The sequence below is a fragment of the Gigantopelta aegis genome, chromosome 8 (genome assembly GCF_016097555.1).
Source record: "Gigantopelta aegis isolate Gae_Host chromosome 8, Gae_host_genome, whole genome shotgun sequence".
Classification (NCBI taxonomy): Eukaryota; Metazoa; Mollusca; class Gastropoda; order Neomphalida; family Peltospiridae; genus Gigantopelta; species Gigantopelta aegis.
In genome coordinates, this window is record NC_054706.1 from 3384683 (window position 1) to 3407133 (window position 22451).

At 36.8% G+C, this 22451-nt stretch overlaps 1 protein-coding gene across 2 annotated transcripts in view; it reads left to right on the forward strand.

Annotated features, from left to right (window-relative positions):
- Nucleotides 1-22451, forward strand: part of LOC121378576 (dynein heavy chain 3, axonemal-like) — a 128908-nt gene that overhangs the window by 19400 nt on the left and 87057 nt on the right. For both annotated transcript variants that reach the window (XM_041506821.1, XM_041506822.1), the window contains exons 13-23: nt 1307-1443; nt 4362-4467; nt 7390-7568; nt 9259-9352; nt 12975-13065; nt 15052-15066; nt 16851-17041; nt 17857-18088; nt 19773-19984; nt 20886-20977; nt 22050-22164. In XM_041506821.1, coding sequence (XP_041362755.1) covers nt 1307-1443; nt 4362-4467; nt 7390-7568; nt 9259-9352; nt 12975-13065; nt 15052-15066; nt 16851-17041; nt 17857-18088; nt 19773-19984; nt 20886-20977; nt 22050-22164 — 1464 coding nt within the window. The remainder of the gene's footprint in view (nt 1-1306; nt 1444-4361; nt 4468-7389; nt 7569-9258; nt 9353-12974; nt 13066-15051; nt 15067-16850; nt 17042-17856; nt 18089-19772; nt 19985-20885; nt 20978-22049; nt 22165-22451) is intronic.

The window sequence follows — 22451 nt, forward strand, 5'->3', positions numbered from 1 at the left end:
ACTGCGATGGAGACAGGTGTGGTTCAGTGACGAGTCCCGATTTCTGCTCCGACGTCATGATGGAAGATGTCGCGTGTATAGGCGTCGTGGTGAACGTTATGCGGCAAACTGCGTGCAGGAAGTGGACAGATTCGGCGGGGGTAGTGTCATGGTGTGGGCAGCCATCTCACACACTGGCAGAACTGACCTGGTCCACGTGCAGGGCAACCTGAATGCACAGGGCTACATTGACCAGATCCTCCGGCCACACATCGTTCCAGTTATGGCCAACGCCAACGCAGTGTTCCAACATGACAACGCCAGGCCTCACACAGCACGTCTCACAACGGCTTTCCTACAGAACAACAACATTAATGTCCTTCCTTGGCCATCGATATCACCGGATTTGAACCCAATTGAGCATCTATGGGACGAGTTGGACCAACGCCTCCGACAGCGACAACCACAGCCCCAGACCCTGCCCGAGCTGGCAGCAGCCTTGCAGGCCGAGTGGGCCACCATCCCCCGGGACGTCATCCGTACTCTGGTTGCTTCAATGGGCAGGCGGTGGCAGGCAGTTGTCAACACACGCGGAGGCCACACCCGGTATCGACTCCAGATGACCTTGACCTTGGTGGTGTGTCCTATCACTTACTCACAATGGACTAGAGTGAATTGTGAACAATCCTGCAACATTTGGTAATTATCGGACTCACCATTCAATAATTAAATCAATTATCCAAATGTTACGACAATGTGGTTTTGCGTTTCTTCTTTTGAAGAGTATATTTGTGTACTTTGAAACATATAATGTTTAGACCATTATTTGAAACGGAATCAAAAACTACATTTTTCTACTTTATTAATAAATTAATATTTTTGAAATTCTGTCCTTGGTTTACTTCACTTATAATAATTTAGAATCACCCTATACTAAATTGCTATGCTTAACCTAGAAAGCACACCAAAAACACCTCTTTTACAGAAAATGATCAAAATGGATTTATCTGTTTTTGCATGTGAACTCTTCATGTATAGTGTTGAATGTGAGCTGTTTTGTAAATGATGGAATGTGAACTCTATTATATGATGAAAATGCACTGTTTTCCAGGATGAATGTGAGCTGTTTTGTAAGTGGTAGAATGTGAACTCTATTATATGATGAATATGCACTGTTTTCCAGGTTTAATGTGAGCTGTTTTGTAAGTGGTAGAATGTGAACTCTACTATATGATGAATATGCACTGTTTTCCAGGTAGAATGTGAGATGTTTTGTAAATGATAGAATGTGAACTCTATTATATGATGAATATGCACTGTTTTCCAGGTTGAATGTGAGCTGTTTCCTGACATGAGAGGTCAGCGTTTGTTGCTGCGGTCAGTGAAGCTCCAGGAGTCTCTGGTCACGCAGTATGTGGACAGTGTGATGGAGATCTTCAAAAACAACACGCTCGGACCTCAGAAGTATGTCACTGTGTCACTAACTTTTATTGCTGTAGTCAATGTTATTATTAAAGTGACATGGACATCAGTAGGACTACTCGTATTATACTGTCAAAAGTATGTCACTGTGTCACTAACTTTTATTGCTGTAGTCAATGTTATTATTAAAGTGACATGGACATCAGTAGGACTACTCATATTATACTGTCAAAAGTATGTCACTGTGCTGTGTCACTAACTTTTATTGCTGTAGTCAATGTTATTATTAAAGTGACATGGACATTAGTAGGACTACTCGTATTATACTGTCAAAAGTATGTCACTGTGTCACTAACTTTTATTGCTGTAGTCAGTGTTATTATTAAAGTGACATGGACATTAGTAGGACTACTCGTATTATACTGTTTCAAAAGTATGTCACTGTGTCACTAACTTTTATTGCTGTAGTCAGTGTTATTATTAAAGTGTCATGGACATCAGTAGGACTACTCATATTATACTGTTTCAAAAGTATGTCACTGTGTCACTAACTTTTATTGCTGTAGTCAATGTTATTATTAAAGTGACATGGACATTAGTAGGACTACTCATATTATGCTGTCAAAAGTATGTCACTGTGCTTGTGTCACTAACTTTTATTGCTGTAGTCAGTGTTATTATTAAAGTGACATGGACATCAATAGGACTACTCGTATTATACTGTCAAAAGTATGTCACTGTGTCTCTAACTTTTATTGCTGTAGTCAATGTTATTATTAAAGTGACATGGACATCAGTAGGACTACTCGTATTATACTGTCAAAAGTATGTCACTGTGTCACTAAAGTTTATTGCTGTAGTCAGTGTTATTATTAAAGTGACATGGACATCAGTAGGACTACTCGTATTATACTGTCAGACGTATGTCACTGTGTCACTAACTTTTATTGATGTAGTCAGTGTTATTATTAAAGTGACATGGACATTAGTAGGACTACTCGTATTATACTGTCAAAAGTATGTCACTGTGTCTCTAACTTTTATTGCTGTAGTCAGTGTTATTATTAAAGTGACATGGACATCAATAGGACTACTCGTATTATACTGTCAAAAGTATGTCACTGTGTCTCTAACTTTTATTGCTGTAGTCAAGGTTATTATTAAAGTGACATGGACATTAGTAGAACTACTTGTATTATACTGTCAAAAGTATGTCACTGTGTCACTAACTTTTATTGCTGTAGTCAAGTTATTATTAAAGTGACATGGACATCAGTAGGACTACTCGTATTATACTGTCAGACGTATGTCACTGTGTCACTAACTTTTATTGCTGTAGTCAATGTTATTATTAAAGTGACATGGAGGACATTAGTAGGACTACTCATATTATACTGTAAGAAGTATGTCACTGTGCTTGTGTCACTAACTTTTATTGCTGTAGTCAATGTTATTATTAAAGTGACATGGACATCAGTAGGACTACTCGTATTATACTGTCAAAAGTATGTCACTGTGTCACTAAAGTTTATTGCTGTAGTCAGTGTTATTATTAAAGTGACATGGACATCAGTAGGACTACTCGTATTATACTGTCAGACGTATGTCACTGTGTCACTAACTTTTATTGATGTAGTCAGTGTTATTATTAAAGTGACATGGACATTAGTAGGACTACTCGTATTATACTGTCAAAAGTATGTCACTGTGTCTCTAACTTTTATTGCTGTAGTCAGTGTTATTATTAAAGTGACATGGACATCAATAGGACTACTCGTATTATACTGTCAAAAGTATGTCACTGTGTCTCTAACTTTTATTGCTGTAGTCAAGGTTATTATTAAAGTGACATGGACATTAGTAGAACTACTTGTATTATACTGTCAAAAGTATGTCACTGTGTCACTAACTTTTATTGCTGTAGTCAAGTTATTATTAAAGTGACATGGACATCAGTAGGACTACTCGTATTATACTGTCAGACGTATGTCACTGTGTCACTAACTTTTATTGCTGTAGTCAATGTTATTATTAAAGTGACATGGAGGACATTAGTAGGACTACTCATATTATACTGTAAGAAGTATGTCACTGTGCTTGTGTCACTAACTTTTATTGCTGTAGTCAATGTTATTATTAAAGTCACATGGACATCAGTAGGACTACTCATATTATACTGTAAGAAGTATGTCACTGTCACTAACTTTTATTGCTGTAGTCAGTGTTATTATTAAAGTGACATGGACATCAGTAGTACTACTCGTATTATACTGTCAAAAGTATGTCACTGTGCTTGTGTCACTAACTTTTATTGCTGTAGTCCATGTTATTATTAAAGTGACATGGACATCAGTAGGACTACTCGTATTATACTGTAAGAAGTATGTCACTGTGCTTGTGTCACTAACTTTTATTGCTGTAGTCAATGTTATTATTAAAGTGACATGGACATCAGTAGGACTACTTGTATTATACTGTAAGAAGTATGTCACTGTGCTTGTGTCACTAACTTTTATTGCTGTAGTCAATGTTATTATTAAAGTGACATGGACATCAGTAGGACTACTTGTATTATACTGTAAGAAGTATGTCACTGTGCTTGTGTCACTAACTTTTATTGCTGTAGTCAATGTTATTATTAAAGTGACATGGACATCAGTAGGACTACTCGTATTATACTGTAAGAAGTATGTCACTGTGCTTTATCAGAAACAGTAACATGATTTTATTTGTTCCACAACATTATTATTATTATGTACCCCACTGTCCCCTTTCCTTTCTCATTTCCATCTCATTTCTTCCCCATCTGGCAATTCCTCCCATCTTTCAACTTATTTTGCTGTCCACCTCCATATCCCAGTCCTTGTCTCTCTAACCATGACATGTGCTTGTGTTATGTGGCTATCCATGTCACACACCTGCCATTTCCCACAGCATTGTTATTATTATGTTATTTTCAGGTACTTGAACACGTACAAGAAATATTCTGATTTGCTCAACAACAAAGCTGACCAGGATGTGTCTGCGTTTCTGCGTGAGAAACATTCCATCCAGGCATTCAAGGAGGTGAGACTGCTTGTGTGGTGTTTTACACATGCTACATACTGTCCTATTACAGGACACACATTGTTCTATTTCTGATGTAGGCCGACATTTAATTTTGTATTGTCAAAACCACCAAAATATTAGAAACATGACCGGCCCTTAAAATACCCTTTTTCTGATCTCTTCTTTACCCTCTGTTTGCAGTTTTAACTCTGACTTTATTAAAATTCATTGCCAGTTTTTAAATATCTTTTTACTAATCAACTTTTTAACTCTTTGGTAAAATAGATTTTCCATGAGGTAAGATAGATGTTACAGTAGAGCCTATTATTTTTGAATGAATATATTTACATATTTCTGTTTACTGCTTGAAACAGAACACCTTCAAACGGAAATGTCTTGTCATCTTTACTTCACAGATATTTATATTTAGTCAAATATCACTCACCAGACTATCACTGAATTGAAAATGTAATTCACTCACACAAGAGTTCGCAATTACCACTATATATTTGTATATTCTCTAGTATAGTATATAAAAGACGATGATTATAATTTGAATGTTTGGTATTTTTTATAGCATACATTAATGGAGGAATGCTACCCAATAGAAAATTATTTCTCTTGTTATGTTCAAGTTTGTGTAATATGTTTTTTGCTTCTCACTGAGCATGGTGATAGTATACTTTGTTCTTGCTGTTCACTTGACTCAAATGTTTGGGTATATTGTTGTGATTTGATTTGTGTTAATTCAAGTCTGTCAATTTATAGACAATTATGTGATCTATGAATTTCAATTTTATGATATTTCAGTTTCATTGTACATTTGTTATATTTCAACAAATATATATGTTGCATCCTCAATAAAAACAACAAGTGTATATTGATGGGATACTTAATTACTTAAACCAGTCCATACATCATAGGTTAAGTTTGAAATATGTATGCTCTGTTTGAAATCCCCACATATTTATAAGCTAATTTAGTATTACATATTTGTTTGTGTTTTGTTAAATCAAATATTTCTTTAGGTTTTTGACATTTTTTATTTATGTATATTTCTTAAAAAATGTATTATAGTTAATATTGAAAAAACTATTACATTTTATAGGCAATGCAAAAACATATACACATTATATGATTTTTTTAATGTTGATAAATGTTTTTAAATCTTGTAGGGAATATTTTGGTGTTCTTTTTTTATTTGTTGATTTTTTGTTTGGGGGGGGGGGGGGGGGGGGTCTCAGTGAGACAGTTATGTCTTAACTTTTTTCTGCATAATAAATAAGATGGTTACAAACTAACTGATTGTGAGTTTTTTCAAGAAAAAAAATGTCACTGAATGACCTGAAGGACGAGATAGCCCTGCTGCATATCACATACTAACTGATTGTGTTTTCTAGAAAATAACATCACTGAATGACCTGAAGTACGAGATAGCCCTGCTACATATCACATACTAACTGATTGTGTTTTCTAGAAAATAACATCACTGAATGACCTGAAGGACGAGATAGCCCTGCTACGAATCACATACTAACTGATTGTGTTTTCTAGAAAATAACATCACTGAATGACCTGAAGGACGAGATAGCCCTGCTGCATATCACATACTAACTGATTGTGTTTTCTAGAAAATAACATCACTGAATGACCTGAAGGACGAGATAGCCCTGCTACGAATCACATACTAACTGATTGTGTTTTCTAGAAAATAACATCACTGAATGACCTGAAGGACGAGATAGCCCTGCTGCATATCACATACTAACTGATTGTGTTTTCTAGAAAATAACATCACTGAATGACCTGAAGGACGAGATAGCCCTGCTGCATATCACATACTAACTGGTTGTGTTTTCTAGAAAATAACGTCACTGAATGACCTGAAGGACGAGATAGCCCTGCTACATATCACATACTAACTGATTGTGTTTTCTAGAAAATAACATCACTGAATGACCTGAAGGACGAGATAGCCCTGCTGCATATCACATACTAACTGATTGTGTTTTCTAGAAAATAACGTCACTGAATGACCTGAAGGACGAGATAGCCCTGCTGCATATCACATACTAACTGATTGTGTTTTCTAGAAAATAACATCACTGAATGACCTGAAGTACGAGATAGCCCTGCTACATATCACATACTAACTGGTTGTGTTTTCTAGAAAATAACATCACTGAATGACCTGAAGGACGAGATAGCCCTGCTGCATATCACATACTAACTGATTGTGTTTTCTAGAAAATAACGTCACTGAATGACCTGAAGGACGAGATAGCCCTGCTACATATCACATACTAACTGATTGTGTTTTCTAGAAAATAACATCACTGAATGACCTGAAGGACGAGATAGCCCTGCTGCATATCACATACTAACTGATTGTGTTTTCTAGAAAATAACGTCATTGAATGACCTGAAGGACGAGATAGCCCTGCTACATATCACATACTAACTGATTGTGTTTTCTAGAAAATAACGTCACTGAATGACCTGAAGGACGAGATAGCCCTGCTGCATATCACATACTAACTGATTGTGTTTTCTAGAAAATAACATCACTGAATGACCTGAAGTACGAGATAGCCCTGCTACATATCACATACTAACTGGTTGTGTTTTCTAGAAAATAACATCACTGAATGACCTGAAGGACGAGATAGCCCTGCTGCATATCACATACTAACTGATTGTGTTTTCTAGAAAATAACGTCACTGAATGACCTGAAGGACGAGATAGCCCTGCTACATATCACATACTAACTGATTGTGTTTTCTAGAAAATAACATCACTGAATGACCTGAAGGACGAGATAGCCCTGCTGCATATCACATACTAACTGATTGTGTTTTCTAGAAAATAACGTCATTGAATGACCTGAAGGACGAGATAGCCCTGCTACATATCACATACTAACTGGTTGTGTTTTCTAGAAAATAACGTCACTGAATGACCTGAAGGACGAGATAGCCCTGCTACGAATCACAGTTCCTCTCAGCATGTACTGTCTGGACTGTGCCAGTCTGAACGTGGAACTCTGTCAGCGCACAAACCGACTCAAAGATCGACTCGTCACCTTTTCCATGGACGAGAACCGAGAACTCAACAGAGGGTTGGTAGATTGTTCCTTGTCTTCTGCTTTATAGTCCCCTAACAGTCCAGCTGGAGTGGATTATAGGTTTCATCTCTGTCCTGTCTGTCCATCTGTCCCACATATAGGTTTCATCTCTGTCCTGTCTGTCCATCTGTCCCACATATAGGTTTCATCTCTGTCCTGTCTGTCCATCTGTCCCACATATAGGTTTCATCTCTGTCCTGTCTGTCCATCTGTCCCACATATAGGTTTCATCTCTGTCCTGTCTGTCCATCTGTCCCACATATAGGTTTCATCTCTGTCCTGTCTGTCCATCTGTCCCACATATACGTTGCCGAATGGGCTTTTTTAAGAATGTCTTGAAATGTTGACTTTCGTGGTGTTTTACCATATTTTGACAGACTTATGGCCCTTGAACTTAGGAGATATTTAAAATTAGTTTACCAGATTTTTTTTTTTTTGCAGTACCTCAATTTATTGAGATGCAATTTTGTGTCTAGATTTATCATGTTCTGTTACAGATCAAGATTTTTCACAGAGTTATGGCCCTTGAACTTGGGGGATATGGAAAACAAATATTCCTAGATTTTGTTTTGCAATGCCTGAAGATACTGAGCTGAAATTTTGGATACAAGTTTATCATGTACTCTTACAGATCAAGTTTAACTTTCACGGCGATTACCCATTTTTCACACAGTTATAGCCATTGAAGTTAGGAGATACGAAAAATGGTTGGGGCTGGTAGGGGACATGTATTGCTTTAGCAGTACTGTCAGAATGCATGTTTTTCTTTGTTTTTTTCTTTAAAGCCATCACATTAGCAGTACTCTCAGAATGCTTTTGGGGGGTGGGGGTGGGGGGGGGCGTTTCTTATTTTTTTAAAGCCATCACATTGGCTGTTTGGATGTCCGGACTAGTCTATTACAGTAAGGGTAAATAGCATTAGTTAGAGGTCAGGTTATGTATTGATGAACAGAGAAAACGAATCCTTCAATCATGGTCTTATGTGTGCTTCCTTTGAAGGATTTTTCCTTTGGGGATACCTTCCGAATGTGATGGCTGTGGGGAGTTTGTTTATCAAAATACTGTGACAGTGTGCTGAACAACCATTGGTTAAACAATGTGCTTAGTTAGATCTTATTAGATTACTTTATTTTATTTCAGTACATGCAAGTTGATATCGCTGACCAACTTAGATGTGTGTGTGTTTGTGTGTGTGTGTGTTTGTTTGTGTGTGTGTGTGTTTGTTTGTGTGTGTGTGTGTGTTTGTGTGTGTGTGTGTGTGTCTTTGTGTGTTGTGTCTGTGTGTGTCTTTGTGTGTTGTGTGTGTGTGTGTGTCTGTGTGTTGTGTGTGTGTGTGTGTTGTGTGTATGTGTTGTGTATGTGTGTGTGTGTATCTGTGTTGTATGTGTTTATATGGTTCTTTTTTTATGATAATTTTAGTAAATTGATGGTGTTAACTTTTTTAATGTTTATTTTAGTATCTGTAAGATTGAATATGATGAGATATATATTTTATTTGTTGGTCTATGTTATCAGTATTCAGTAAGTTTAAACTAACTTGTGTTGAAATGTTTTATTTATTGTTTAAAAGTATTCAGTAAGTTTATTAGATGGTATTGAAATGTTTTTCAGTATTTGTAAGACGTATGACGAGATGGCTGAGTATTCAGTACATTTGAACTGACCATGTTGAAATGTTTTTCAGTATCTGTAAGAAGTACGACGAGATGGCTGACCGAGTGAGTGAGATTCCCGAGACTACTAGTGAACTGGTTGAGATCCAGGAGTTCCTCAAGACGGTGCGTGCTCCTGTTACACATGTACCCGGGTCGATACCATTTGTCAGGTTCTCGTCAACCTTTCACCAGTTAACTGAGAACAAGTTTGATGATCAAGTAAACTAGAGTATAAGACAGAATTGATTTTCTGTTGATCACTGCGTTATTGGTGCACTGAGTATACATGAAGGGTGAAATTGTAAATATATAAATATTTAAAGTATATTTGTCCAAGAAAAGTTGGTTGTTTAACTTACAATATAGAAAAAAAAGGAAGAAAAGTGCACTTGCAACCAAGTACCCCAAATTACTCTGTAAGTTTTAATCGATCATTGATATTAATACAGTGTTGTCAGTTCAAATTACTCTGTAAGTTTTAATCGATCATTGATATTAATACAGTGTTGTCAGTTCAAATTACTCTGTAAGTTTTAATCGATCATTGATATTAATACAGTGTTGTCAGTTCAAATTACTCTGTAAGTTTTAATCGATCATTGATATTAATACAGTGTTGTCAGTTCAAATTACTCTGTAAGTTTTAATCGATCATTGATATTAATACAGTGTTGTCAGTTCAAATTACTCTGTAAGTTTTAATCGATCATTGATATTAATACAGTGTTGTCAGTTCAAATTACTCTGTAAGTTTTAATCGATCATTGATATTAATACAGTGTTGTCAGTTCAAATTACTCTGTAAGTTTTAATCGATCATTGATATTAATACAGTGTTGTCAGTTTTAGAAAATAAGGCTATTGTGATGCCTTAATTATCAGTAGTATCTGTTGTGCTTCTAAAACAAACCCTACAGCTGATGTTTTCATTTCTTAAATATTGATTCATATCTTTATAAAGTGAAATTATATTTAGTTGTTTATAAGCACAAGAGAACATTTTGTTTATTATCCTTTCTGTGTAACTTAATCATACCCTAATCAATATTAGAGTAAGCATGTGTGTGCAGGGGGTGCATTTTGTGGGTTGAAACCCCTCCCTGCTCAAACACATTTTGTTTTTCCAATACATGTCCTGGGGGAGCATGTCTTATGCAGTATAAATATCGCTCACTGCAGTCTAGGTTGGACTATACCAATTCAAATCCCATAGGCGACCATGTTAACCTTTGTGTTTAAAAACACTATATGCAATATATCAACCAAACTGTGACCCATAAATATCAGTACTACAACCCCTACCTCAAAGTATTAACTGCAGAAAATGGTACCTTTCATGGCTCATTTTCGGTATAACCAGATGTTTCTTTTTACAGGTACCCCATACATGTTCCAAGCACAAGGCTACTTGACACGGTGGTACTACATCAAATAAAATTGCATACATTTTTAGCCCAGATGAAACTAATTTTTTTTACAACCAACACACTCACATTTATAACCAATCACAGGACTTGTGGTGTTAACTTCTCTATCAAAAGTTTGGTACACCTCGAACTTCGACCCAGCCGGAAATTAATTGGTATAGTGCAACCTATACTGATAACATACATGTTTCAAAAGGTGGTGAATCATGTGTTTTTATGACAACCAGGATCTGGTGTCTTCTGACATAAACTGACAACCTCACTGAAACTGTTGTTTCTACAGTGCAACCTAATTTAATGTACACCTCACAAAACACATGTATTTTGTACAGTTTTGTACAAATGCAATAAGTCATATTTGAACAAATATTTTTTTTTTAAATAATACTCCTGAAGATATTTATTGTCAGATGTGTGTGTGTGCTCAGCTATATATGTAGAGACAGCATGGCTATTCAGAGTACCTCAACTCCTTAAACTTATTCCATTGAAACACATGTACTTGACTGACCCCTAGATTATGAAGACCTCAATAGGCACATCAAAGAAATATCAGTATTAAAAAAATACAATGTCTGAGGAAGGGAAAACCAACATGACTGCATCTGTATGAAGTAATGACTTAATGTCCTGCACATCACTGTTGGAAGAAAATCCTGTATGCTGAGTGTGGGCATCTTCAAGTTACCATGTGCGGGAATTTCAAAACCATCAGCTATGCAGATTTTCAAATTGGACCATCAAAACCATTGGCAGCCACCAATATTCCTGACTATATTTTATGTATACCCTACTGTAGTTGGAGGTTTTAAAAATTTGTGATATCTGGAATTATCATGCAGCTTTCGCATATTTATTTTTGATTCATTACTAAAAAAAAACCTGTTTTTAAGTGACATAATTACCCGAACATCTATTTTATTGCATTATTTTCTAATCCAGATCAATACAATATGTATATTGGATGTATTCCTACAATCTGTAATCCAGCATATCATTTAGCTATTAACATTGGATAATACAGCATTAACAATAAAATAAATCATCAAATTACACCAAGGTAGATAATCAAATCTGGAAAAATTGGTTCCAAATCTAGTATACACTTAAAATACACTTCATGGGAGCAAACTAAGTGATTATTTAAAAAAAAGATTTGATCTGGAGACCTAAAGATATGTTTAACAAGCTTATTGTTATGTATAAATGAGAACAGAAGGCACAATAGTGACCAAAATTTTAATTATGGCTTTGGTAAAAAAATTCTTCAAAGTAAAAAAATGTTTCCCCTAAAACTACAAATGTGTCTAAAATATGACTTAGCACCCTATAAATATGCCAAAAGGACAATAAAAATCAAGGTCTTTAAAAAGTTAAGCTATCAGAAGTACACACATGAAACATTAACTATGTTTATAGAAGTTAAAGACATTATCCCAATATTGGCACGTTATTTTTAATATAAAAATAAATTGCTATTAAAATCTAAGTTCAGACTGCCTAGATATATTAACATATTTAAGAGCAGTTGTATATGGCAAGTCAAACACCATGTAAATAAGAACATTCAAATCTGTATAGTATGAATTATAGGCCAAAACCAACTTTTCCTCAGTGCTAATTTTTGTTCAAACTCCATTCAGAGCTATGTACAGTAATTATTGTCAAGGTCAAGGTCATTGTGAACTTGCATGGCCGAGTGACGGCTAATTAATCAAATAGTGTAGTTTAATTTAATTAAATCACAAAAATCATAATCTTTTTTATTATGCACTGAATATGTGCTATAGGTTGGACTATACCAATTCAAATCCCATAGGCGACCATGTTAACGTTTGTGTTTAAAAACACTATATGCAATATATCAACCAAACTGTGACCCATAAATATCAGTACTACAACCCCTACCTCAAAGTATTAACTGCAGAAAATGGTACCTTTCATGGCTCATTTTCGGTATAACCAGATGTTTCTGCAACACCCCTAGTTTCGCACAAAAGTTTAGTACTTTTTTTTACAGGTACCCCATACATGTTCCAAGCACAAGGCTACTTGACACGGTGGTACTACATCAAATAAAATTGCATACATTTTTAGCCCAGATGAAACTAATTTTTTTTACAACCAACACACTCACATTTATAACCAATCACATGACTTGTGGTGTTAACTTCTCTATCAAAAGTTCGGTACACCTCGAACTTCGACCCAGCCGGAAATTAATTGGTATAGTGCAACCTCTAGACCACCCTCTGCTACAATTCCTGTACATGCACTTGATGTTACTAATCTGTGTTGATGTGATATTTTGTTTCCAGTCGATGGAGATAACTGTGTACAAACTGATGGATGAAATCAATGAAGCTGCCAACAGACTGATGTTCCTGCTGGACTATGCCATCTTCCCATGTGAGTGATGTCCTGGTCTCAGACTCGGTTATATTCACCTTCCCTTGTTGGAACCCTTCCACATCATGACACCTTTTTCTCGTGTGTTTATTTTTTTCTCCATTCCCTTTCCTTTGTCTCCTTTGATGTCTATCTTTTTTCCATCATGCCCTTCAACCTTTTTGCTGTACATTGCACATCCCAGTCCTTGTCTCTCCAATGGTGTTGTGTGTTTCTTTACGTCACCAGTGTCACACCTGTCATTATCATCAGCTTTTACTGTTGGCTAACTCTGCCCTCTCGCATTGAAAGTATACCTTGGTCACTTCTAGCATTGTCAAGAGCCATTTAGAACCACCGGAAATGTCCCTAGTACCAGTAAATATTAGTGCCCTGATGCAGGGAAGTACACCGAGACATCACAGTCACATGGTGTGATGGGATGGACAGCTTAGAAAAGTGTTTGTTTAACATTAAGTTTGTGAGAAAATATACAGATAAATGAAAGTGTGAGCCAGCCTGTGGTGGGGTTTGAACCACTCGTCTTCAGCTTATGAGTGTAATGTTCTTACTACAAGCATTTTGATCTTCATGTGGTCCTAAAAATTCTATATTAATTTTACTGTTGCTTTAATTTTCAACTTATTATAAGGATATGAGTAAAGTTTAATGTCCCAGGTGTATTCTAACTCGTACAGGACATACAAATTAAGCTCAGATTTTTGTGCCTTAAGCATGGATTCTGCTTCTGATTATCTCCCCAGCACTGAAATGATGTTAAACGGGTCCATTCTTCCGTACATCTGTCCATCCATTTGTCCAGCTACACACAACATAGGGTGTCAAGGTGTACACATTTCTTGTTTTACATCTGAGATGGCTCTGATATCATGTTGTCTGCTGATGCACCTTGCGCTCTTAAATCAATCATCCCTAGTCATCACTATCAGATGATTTTTGGTGCTTTAAGTTTGTATATTTCCATCAACATTCTGTATTGAGCTAATTGTTTTGTTTTAATCTCCAGCAATGTGCAAGACACATGGGCTAAAGTGCCCCACTGATGTGTCGGAGCATACGAAAGCTCTGTGTGTCAAACAGGGTAATGTGTAGTGTAGTGTAGTGTAGACTTTGTAATTGTATAGATTGCTTGACACTTCCTGTGTCTCAAGACACAGAGGAATGTTTTAGAAAGTCCATCACTTGTGCGTAACAATATGATAGAAGTAAAGTACAGGACTTGCTTGGTTTTTGAAGTGACGAATGATAGTTCATTAGCATGTAAATATTGCTCATTTATACATATTGTTCACAAATGTATAAAGATATTTTGGATGAAAAAGAAAACTGGTTCCCTGTTTTTGGCATCATATTTATAGGCTGTTCTGGATCTAGTCTAGTGAAAATACCTGAGCAGTCCAAAACATTTCTGGTAACATGTTCCTAAGAAATAAATGGACTATTAAAAATGTATTTGGACTATTAAAAATGTATTTGGACTACTAAAAATGTATTTGGACTATTAAAAATGTATATGGACTATTAAAAAGGTATTTAGACAAATTAAAAAGATATTTGGACTATTAAAAAGGTATTTGGACAAGTAAAAAGGTATTTGGACTAATTAAAAAGGTATTTGGAGTATTAAAAAGGTATTTGGACTATTAAAAAGGTATTTGGATTTTATTTATTTTTTAAGTATTTTTATAATGGTATATGCTTAACAGAAGCTAAAAATTGTTGCCAAAACATTGACAATTTTCTTTGATCCATGTCATTAAGATTCTGTCTTGTCACTGTTAAAAGAGTTGTTAGTGAGTAGCCCTGCTTGTTGCTAAAATACACTGACATGACATTTGAACATCAGCTGGTAGGCTAAACTGATGAGGATTTGCTTCTTGTCATAAAGTTTATAGAAATGCTTTGATCAATCATAGATTTTAATATTAATAATGCAATAATGCTAAAAGTGTAGAAAATGTGAGCTTGTTTTTCTGACTGTTACAGGTATCAATGGTATATGTAAGTGTTTCTATGTTAAAAACTCCTCACAAAGCATGTTAACAATCAGAATTGTTATTTGTTTTATTTTATTTTTTTATCTTGATGATAGATTAAAGTTACTTGTTAATGCTTTATGTTAAAACTAACTGAAATCAGATATTTCATTTCTTTAAACTACAATAAGAATTGACTATTGTTTTGCCTTTAATTTTATATTGCCCATGATGGAATTTAATATTGTTACCTCTAGTTAAAATTGTAATAATTCATTTAATCCTTGTTTTGAAATTTCTGAGTTTTGCAGCAATGTGTATTTCTGTTATTTCATTAAAAATAACATAGTTTCTTGCCCACTGGACAGGGTTATCCAGTTTTTGCACGTTGCTAGAAAAATCTGTCTGACCCTAGGGCTAGATAAATCTGTCTGACCTTAGGGCTATATAAATCTGTCTGACCTTAGGGCTAGATAAATCTGTCTGACCCTAGGGCTAGATAAATCTGTCTGACCCTAGGGCTAGATAAATCTGTCTGACCTTAGGGCTATATAAATCTGTCTGACCCTAGGGCTAGATAAATCTGTCTGACCCTAGGGCTATATAAATCTGTCCGACCCGAGGGCTAGACAATTTCTACATACACATGACATCATAACTCATGTTTTACGACGATTGTCGTCATAACTCATGTTTTTTCAGAATTCTGTTTGCCATTTAACGTTGTATCATTGTTTTTTAAATATTTAAACAAATTAATATTTTCAACTTTATATTTATTGGTAAGTTGTTAATTTTTATGTCGTTGCATAATGTGGACTATATTTTTCCGGGTATGATTAAAGGACTTTGTAGGTGAAATGTTTATGAATCATTCCACAATAAACAAACCGTAGCTTACAGAATTAATGTTTTGTTACTATAATTAAATGGGCAAGAAAAAGAATCAATCACTGTTGTGAGGTATAGATAGATAGGGCAATTCCAACCCTCGGAACAAAATGTTTTTGTAAGGGTCTCGGTAAACCTCGGCCCTCACAAAAAACATTTTATCCCTCGGGTTGGAATTGCCTTAACTATACCTCACAATGGTGATAGATTCTATTATTATGTTTTGGGGTATTGCAGCAATATTTATTTTTTCTTTGAAGTCTATCTTCTTATAGTGTTTTCATTGGATTGTTCTGAAACTTGGTACAATGATCTTGTTGGGCACTCTTCACAAACTAATACAGAAATATTTTGGAAATTTTGATTTTTAATAAAAAAAATTTAAATTCTACTGAAAACTGAAAATACAATAGCAGAACTCTATAGGCTGATACGCCTCTTGTTGAATATTGCAGCAATATTTATTTGTCTTGTTTTATTAAAATAACATGATGAGGGCTGAGAACCCACACAAATTTTAACCATTAAAATAATTTAGAAAAATTCCAAAAGAAAGCAATTAATTTTTTTTTATATACTTCAGATATTTATAATATATGGCCCAAAAACATACATTCAGACAACAAATTTTTTAAAGCGAAATAGTGGATTCCTGTCATTTGTGCAATAAATTGGACCGAATCAGTTCTGGTTGGCAGCCCTCACCGAGTTGTGTTTCTGGTTTATTTATTTGTCATGTTTTATTAATGTTGACACCAATGTTATTTTTCTTGGTATTGATATTTCATCTTATTATGTTCAAAATTAAATAATACCATTAATACATTTCCGGGTGATGATATTTTGTCTTTGTTAATTAAAACTAAGACGAGTGTTGTGTTTCTGGGCACTGATATTATTTGTGTGTTGTGATGCTAGTTGAGGACATCAAGCTGAACAGCACAGTGTTCCACTGGCCAGAGCACATCCAGACGGTGTTCGACATGAGTCAGAACCGCATCATGAACAAGCGCGAACACATCGAGGATGACCTGAGGAAGCGAATCCTCGCCTTCGAGGACCAGCTCAACAACTACATGAAGGAGGTGGAGGCCTACAGGAAGAAAGAGGTATTAACCCCACACACACCCCTCACCCCCACCCTCACCCGCCACACACCCTGCCCATGAAGGAGGTGGAGGCCTACAGGAAAAAAGAGGTATTAACCCCCCACACACCTCTCACCCACCACACACCCTGCCCATGAAGGAGGTGGAGGCCTACAGGAAAAAAGAGGTATTAACCCCCCACACACCTCTCACCCGCCACACACCCTGCCCATGAAGGAGGTGGATGCCTACAGGAAGAAAGAGGTATTAACCCCCCCACACACACACCCCTCACCCGCCACACACCCTGCCCATGAAGGAGGTGGAGGCCTACAGGAAGAAAGAGGTATTAACCCCCCACACACCTCTCACCCACCACACACCCTGCCCATGAAGGAGGTGGAGGCCTATAGGAAGAAAGAGGTATTAACCCCCTGCCACCCTCAACACTGATCCCCCACACATGAAGAAGGTGGAGCCTTACTCTTTACAAACACACCTTCCAATTCATAGCTTTGTCTAACAGATCATTTGCGCATTTTGTACAAATATCTGTATACAGACATACCTTCTAGTTTGTAATATTGTCTAATTAATAGAGCATTTTCAGGTATTTGATAAAACATCTCTTTACAAACATACCTTCCAATTTATAACAATGTCTAATAGATTATGTTCTGGCCTCAGATAGTTCAGCTGTTTTACTGTTAACCAGTAAGAGTCACAATTATGGTGATAGTGGCTTTCTTTGTTTCAATTCCTGGATCTAGGGTTGTAATTATCACTTTCTAGACACATAATATAATATAATACCTGTTGTTTGATGTCTTGTTCAGTTCCTGAGTGTGGATGAGATGAAGTCGAACGTCGACCAGCTGGCCCAGCTGCACATCAACCTGGAGAAGGCTCGCGATGACCTCGAGAAGATCAACGAAGAAGAAACCCTGCTGGAGTGGGAGATGAGCAGCTTCCCCCAGCTACAGCAGATGTTCGTCATGAAGGACCCGTACGAGAAACTCTGGACCACTGCCTACAACTTCCACCTCAAACACGACCAGTGGCTCAACGGTTAGTGTGTAGTCAATGGCTTAATGGTTAGTGTGTAGTCCGTTCAACCAACCAGTGGCTGATTGGTTAGTGTGTAGTCAGTGGCTCATGGTTAGTGTGTAGTCAGTGGCTCAATGGTTAGTGTGTAGTTAGTGGCTCAATGGTTAGTGTGTAGTCAGTGGCTCAATGGTTAGTGTGTAGTTAGTGGCTTAACGGTTAGTATGTAGTCAGTTCAAACACAATCAGTCGCTCAACAGTTAGTGTCAGTGGCTCATTGGTTAGTGTGTAGTCAGTGGCTCAATGATTAGTGTGTAGTCAGTGGCTCAATGGTTAGTGTGTAGTCAGTGGCTCATTGGTTAGTGTGTAGTCAGTGGCTCAATGGTTAGTGTGTAGTCAGTGGCTCAATGGTTAGTGTGTAGTCAGTGGCTCAATGGTTTGTGTGTAGTCAGTGGCTCAATGGTTAGTGTGTAGTCAGTGGCTCAATGGTTAGTGTGTAGTCAGTGGCTCAACGGTTAGTGTGTAGTCAGTGGCTCAACGGTTAGTGTGTAGTCAGTGGCTCAACGGTTAGTGTGTAGTCAGTGGCTCAACGGTTAGTGTGTAGTCAGTGGCTCAACGGTTAGTGTGTAGTCAGTGGCTCAACGGTTAGTGTGTAGTCAGTGGCTCAATGGTTAGTGTGTAGTTAGTGGCTTAACGGTTAGTGTGTAGTCAGTTCAAACAGAATCAGTCGCTCAACAGTTAGTGTCAGTGGCTCAATGGGTAGTGTGTAGTTAAGTGAAACATGACCAGTGGCTCAACGGTTAGTGTGTAGTCAGATAAAATATGACTAGTGACTCAATGGTTAGTGTGTAACCAGTGGCTCAACAGTTAGTATGTAGTCAGTTCAAACACAACCAGTGGCTTAATGGTTAGTATGTAGTCAGTTCAGACACAACCAGTGACTCAATGGTTAGTATGTAGTCAGTTCAAACACAACCAGTGACTCGACAGTTAGTGTGTAGTCAGTTCAAACATGACCAGTGGCTTAATGGTTAGTGTGTAGACAAGTGAAACATGATTAGTGACTCAATGGTTAGTGTGTAGTCAAGTGAAACATGACCAGTGACTCAGTGGTTAGTGTGTAGTCAAGTGAAACATGACCAGTGGCTCAATGGTTAGTGTGTAGTCAAGTGAAACATGACCAGTGACTCAATGGTTAGTGTGTAGTCAAGTGAAACATGACCAGTGGCTCAATGGTTAGTGTGTAGTCAAGTGAAACATGACCAGTGACTCAATGGTTAGTGTGTAGTCAAGTGAAACATGACCAGTGGCTCAATGGTTAGTGTGTAGTCAAATGAAACATGACTAGTGACTCAATGGTTAGTGTGTAGTCAAATGAAACATGATTAGTGGCTCAACATTAGTATGTAACCAGTGGCTTAATGGCCAGTATGTAGTTACGTTTAACACAATGTACAGTTTTCATCACAAATGGAACCATGTTCAGTGTGTGGTGTACGTTAATGTATTGCATTGATTTGATTTTTTTTTGCATGGTAAACTAGAAAAAGTCTCATTCTATTTTCATTACTTGCTACCATAACCAAGCATTCTTGTTATATTTAGATTTCCATTATTTTTCTCTCCATGGTGCTAGTTTAAAAACAAAAATGAATGATTGCAGTGACATATCCTCGGATTAAACAACATAGTTTTTTATTTATTACAGGTCCATTTGTAAACCTGAATGCGGAGGAGATAGATTCTGAAGTGAGTGACATGTGGAGAACGATGTACAAACTGACCAAGGTGTTCAATGACCAGCCCGGCCCACGGAGGATTGCGGACAGCATCAAGGGCAAGATTGACAAGTTCAAGGTTCACCTGCCCATTCTGCACACCATCTGTAACCCAGGCATCCGGGATCGCCACTGGGACTCGGTAGGGCCATGTTTGTCATTCTTATAGCATACATCCGGGATCGCCACTGGGACTCGGTAGGGCCATGTTTGTCATTCTTATAGCATACATCCGGGATCGCCACTGGGACTCGGTAGGGCCATGTTTGTCATTCTTATAGCATACATCCGGGATCGCCACTGGGACTCGGTAGGGCCATGTTTGTCATTCTTATAGCATACATCCGGGATCGCCACTGGGACTCGGTAGGGCCATGTTTGTCATTCTTATAGCAAACATGCGAGATCGCCACTGGGACTCGGTAGGGCCATGTTTGTCATTCTTATAGCATACATCCGGGATCGCCACTGGGACTCGGTAGGGCCATGTTTGTCATTCTTATAGCAAACATGCGAGATCGCCACTGGGACTCGGTAGGGCCATGTTTGTCATTCTTATAGCATACATCCGGGATCGCCACTGGGACTCGGTAGAGCCATGTTTGTCATTCTTATAGCATACATTGTCAGAGTCCATTTCACTAAACTAAAAAGAAGCTGGTTTATTTTGACCCAACCTGTCCTTTTAGTGAAAACTGGTTGACTTTCAGTTGACATGAATTTTTTATAATTCACTTAGCCATAACAACAAGCAACAAAAATATGGTAATTCTTGAATTATCTTTTGGCAAATTTATTACAAATTGTTTTTCCATCAAATTCTTCCTGTATGGGTTTTTTTTTATGATTTGGCAAAATTACTATGTATTAGATGAATTGGAAGAATAAATGATGGCCTGTTAAAACAGGTGTCTGCTTCACAGAGGTAGATGATGTGTATGTAGTTTATTATAAATTACATGTTAGGGATTTCTATCTTCTCTAGTTAATATTGTTGTACACAGTTATATACATGTTTTGTATTTGATTATTTGTGTTTTCAGATGAGCGACATTGTGGGCTTCAACATCAAACCAGACGAGGAGTCTTCACTGTACCAGATGTTAGAATACGGCTTGAACAAGAACCTGCCTCAGTAAGATCAAACAGAACAATACCTTTACCATAAAACTTGCTCTAAATATTCAGTTATAATATATCTTTTATTAAGTATTCTCTTCTTACGTATCTTTATACTAAAAAAAATTCAAAAACATTCTGTATATACCAATAATTGTTGATGGTTAATTTATCACTGTCTCATAAAGCCCTTGCACTATGCATTGTTTACATCTTCTTAGAGTTATTCCCTTTGTAACAAATATTGTTTAGCTATCCATCAGATTTGTGAGGCATTCTGGGGTGGATGTAGCTCAGTGGTAGAGCACTTGCCTGAGCTGCAATGGGTCAAAAGATCCAACTCTCGATAAACTCAGGTTTTTCCTCATCACAGCCAGTGCCCTGTAACTGGTACATCATGGCCATGGTATGTAGTGTCTTGTCTGTGAGAAAGTGCACATAAAAGATCCCTTGCTGCTTTTTTCGATAAGAGTAGCCTTTTTGATGGCTTTCCTATCTTTCTCTCTGTCAGTCAAATGTCAAAATAAACTATATATTAGACACCAAATAGCAATAATTTAAAATGTGATGAGGTGTTGTTAACCAAACATTCCTTTCCTTTCCTCTCTCAAAGTATCCCAAACAAGATAGTGTTCTTGATCCTCCTTTTTTTTAAAATATCCTAAACAGTGGCTATAAGATTGTGTTCATTAATAACAGTTTGTGATCATCACAGTTTTCCAAATCTCTTGCCGGTAACACAAAGTCATTTCTGAAGTAGGTCTTGTAACAACCTTGGCAATTAAGAAAAATGGCCATGTCAAAAAATACACCATAGGAAAATAGTTTCCACAGCAGTTTGCAGTCAATGTTGAAGAGAGGAGTTTAATTTGTCAGTATTACAAAAATAAAGAATTAACTAACAAAAGTGACATAGTGACATAAAAAATAAATAAAGAATTAAGTGTTTCACAGTAAAATAAATGTAACAAAAAATTGAAAACACTTGCCGCGGTTAATTGCCTGGGTTGAACAGTCCACTACATGTGTATTATACAGCCAAGTATAAGTCAGAAATGATCTGATTGATGTAAATAATACTTTTCCAGACTGGAGGAGATTGGGGCAGCTGCTGCCAAAGAACATTCTCTTGAGAAAGCTCTCGAGAAGATGAAGTTTGAATGGAAGGACCTCGCCTTTGAAATGATTCCATACAGAGACACCGTAAGTTTGGATGAATCTAACTCCTCGGAAATAATTCCATACGGAGATACAGTAAGTTTTGAAGTATCTCACCTTTGAAATGATCTCAGTAAGTTCTAAGGGATCTTGACTTTGAGATACCATAAGTTTTGAAATATCTAACCTTTGATATAGTGTTATATCAAGGCACCGTCAGTTTTAAGCGATTTCAAATGATCCCATACCAAAATACTGTAAGTTTTGAGTGCAGACACTGTATAGTTTATGAAAAATCTCACCTTCTATTAAATCTACTGTTTAGTTTGGAA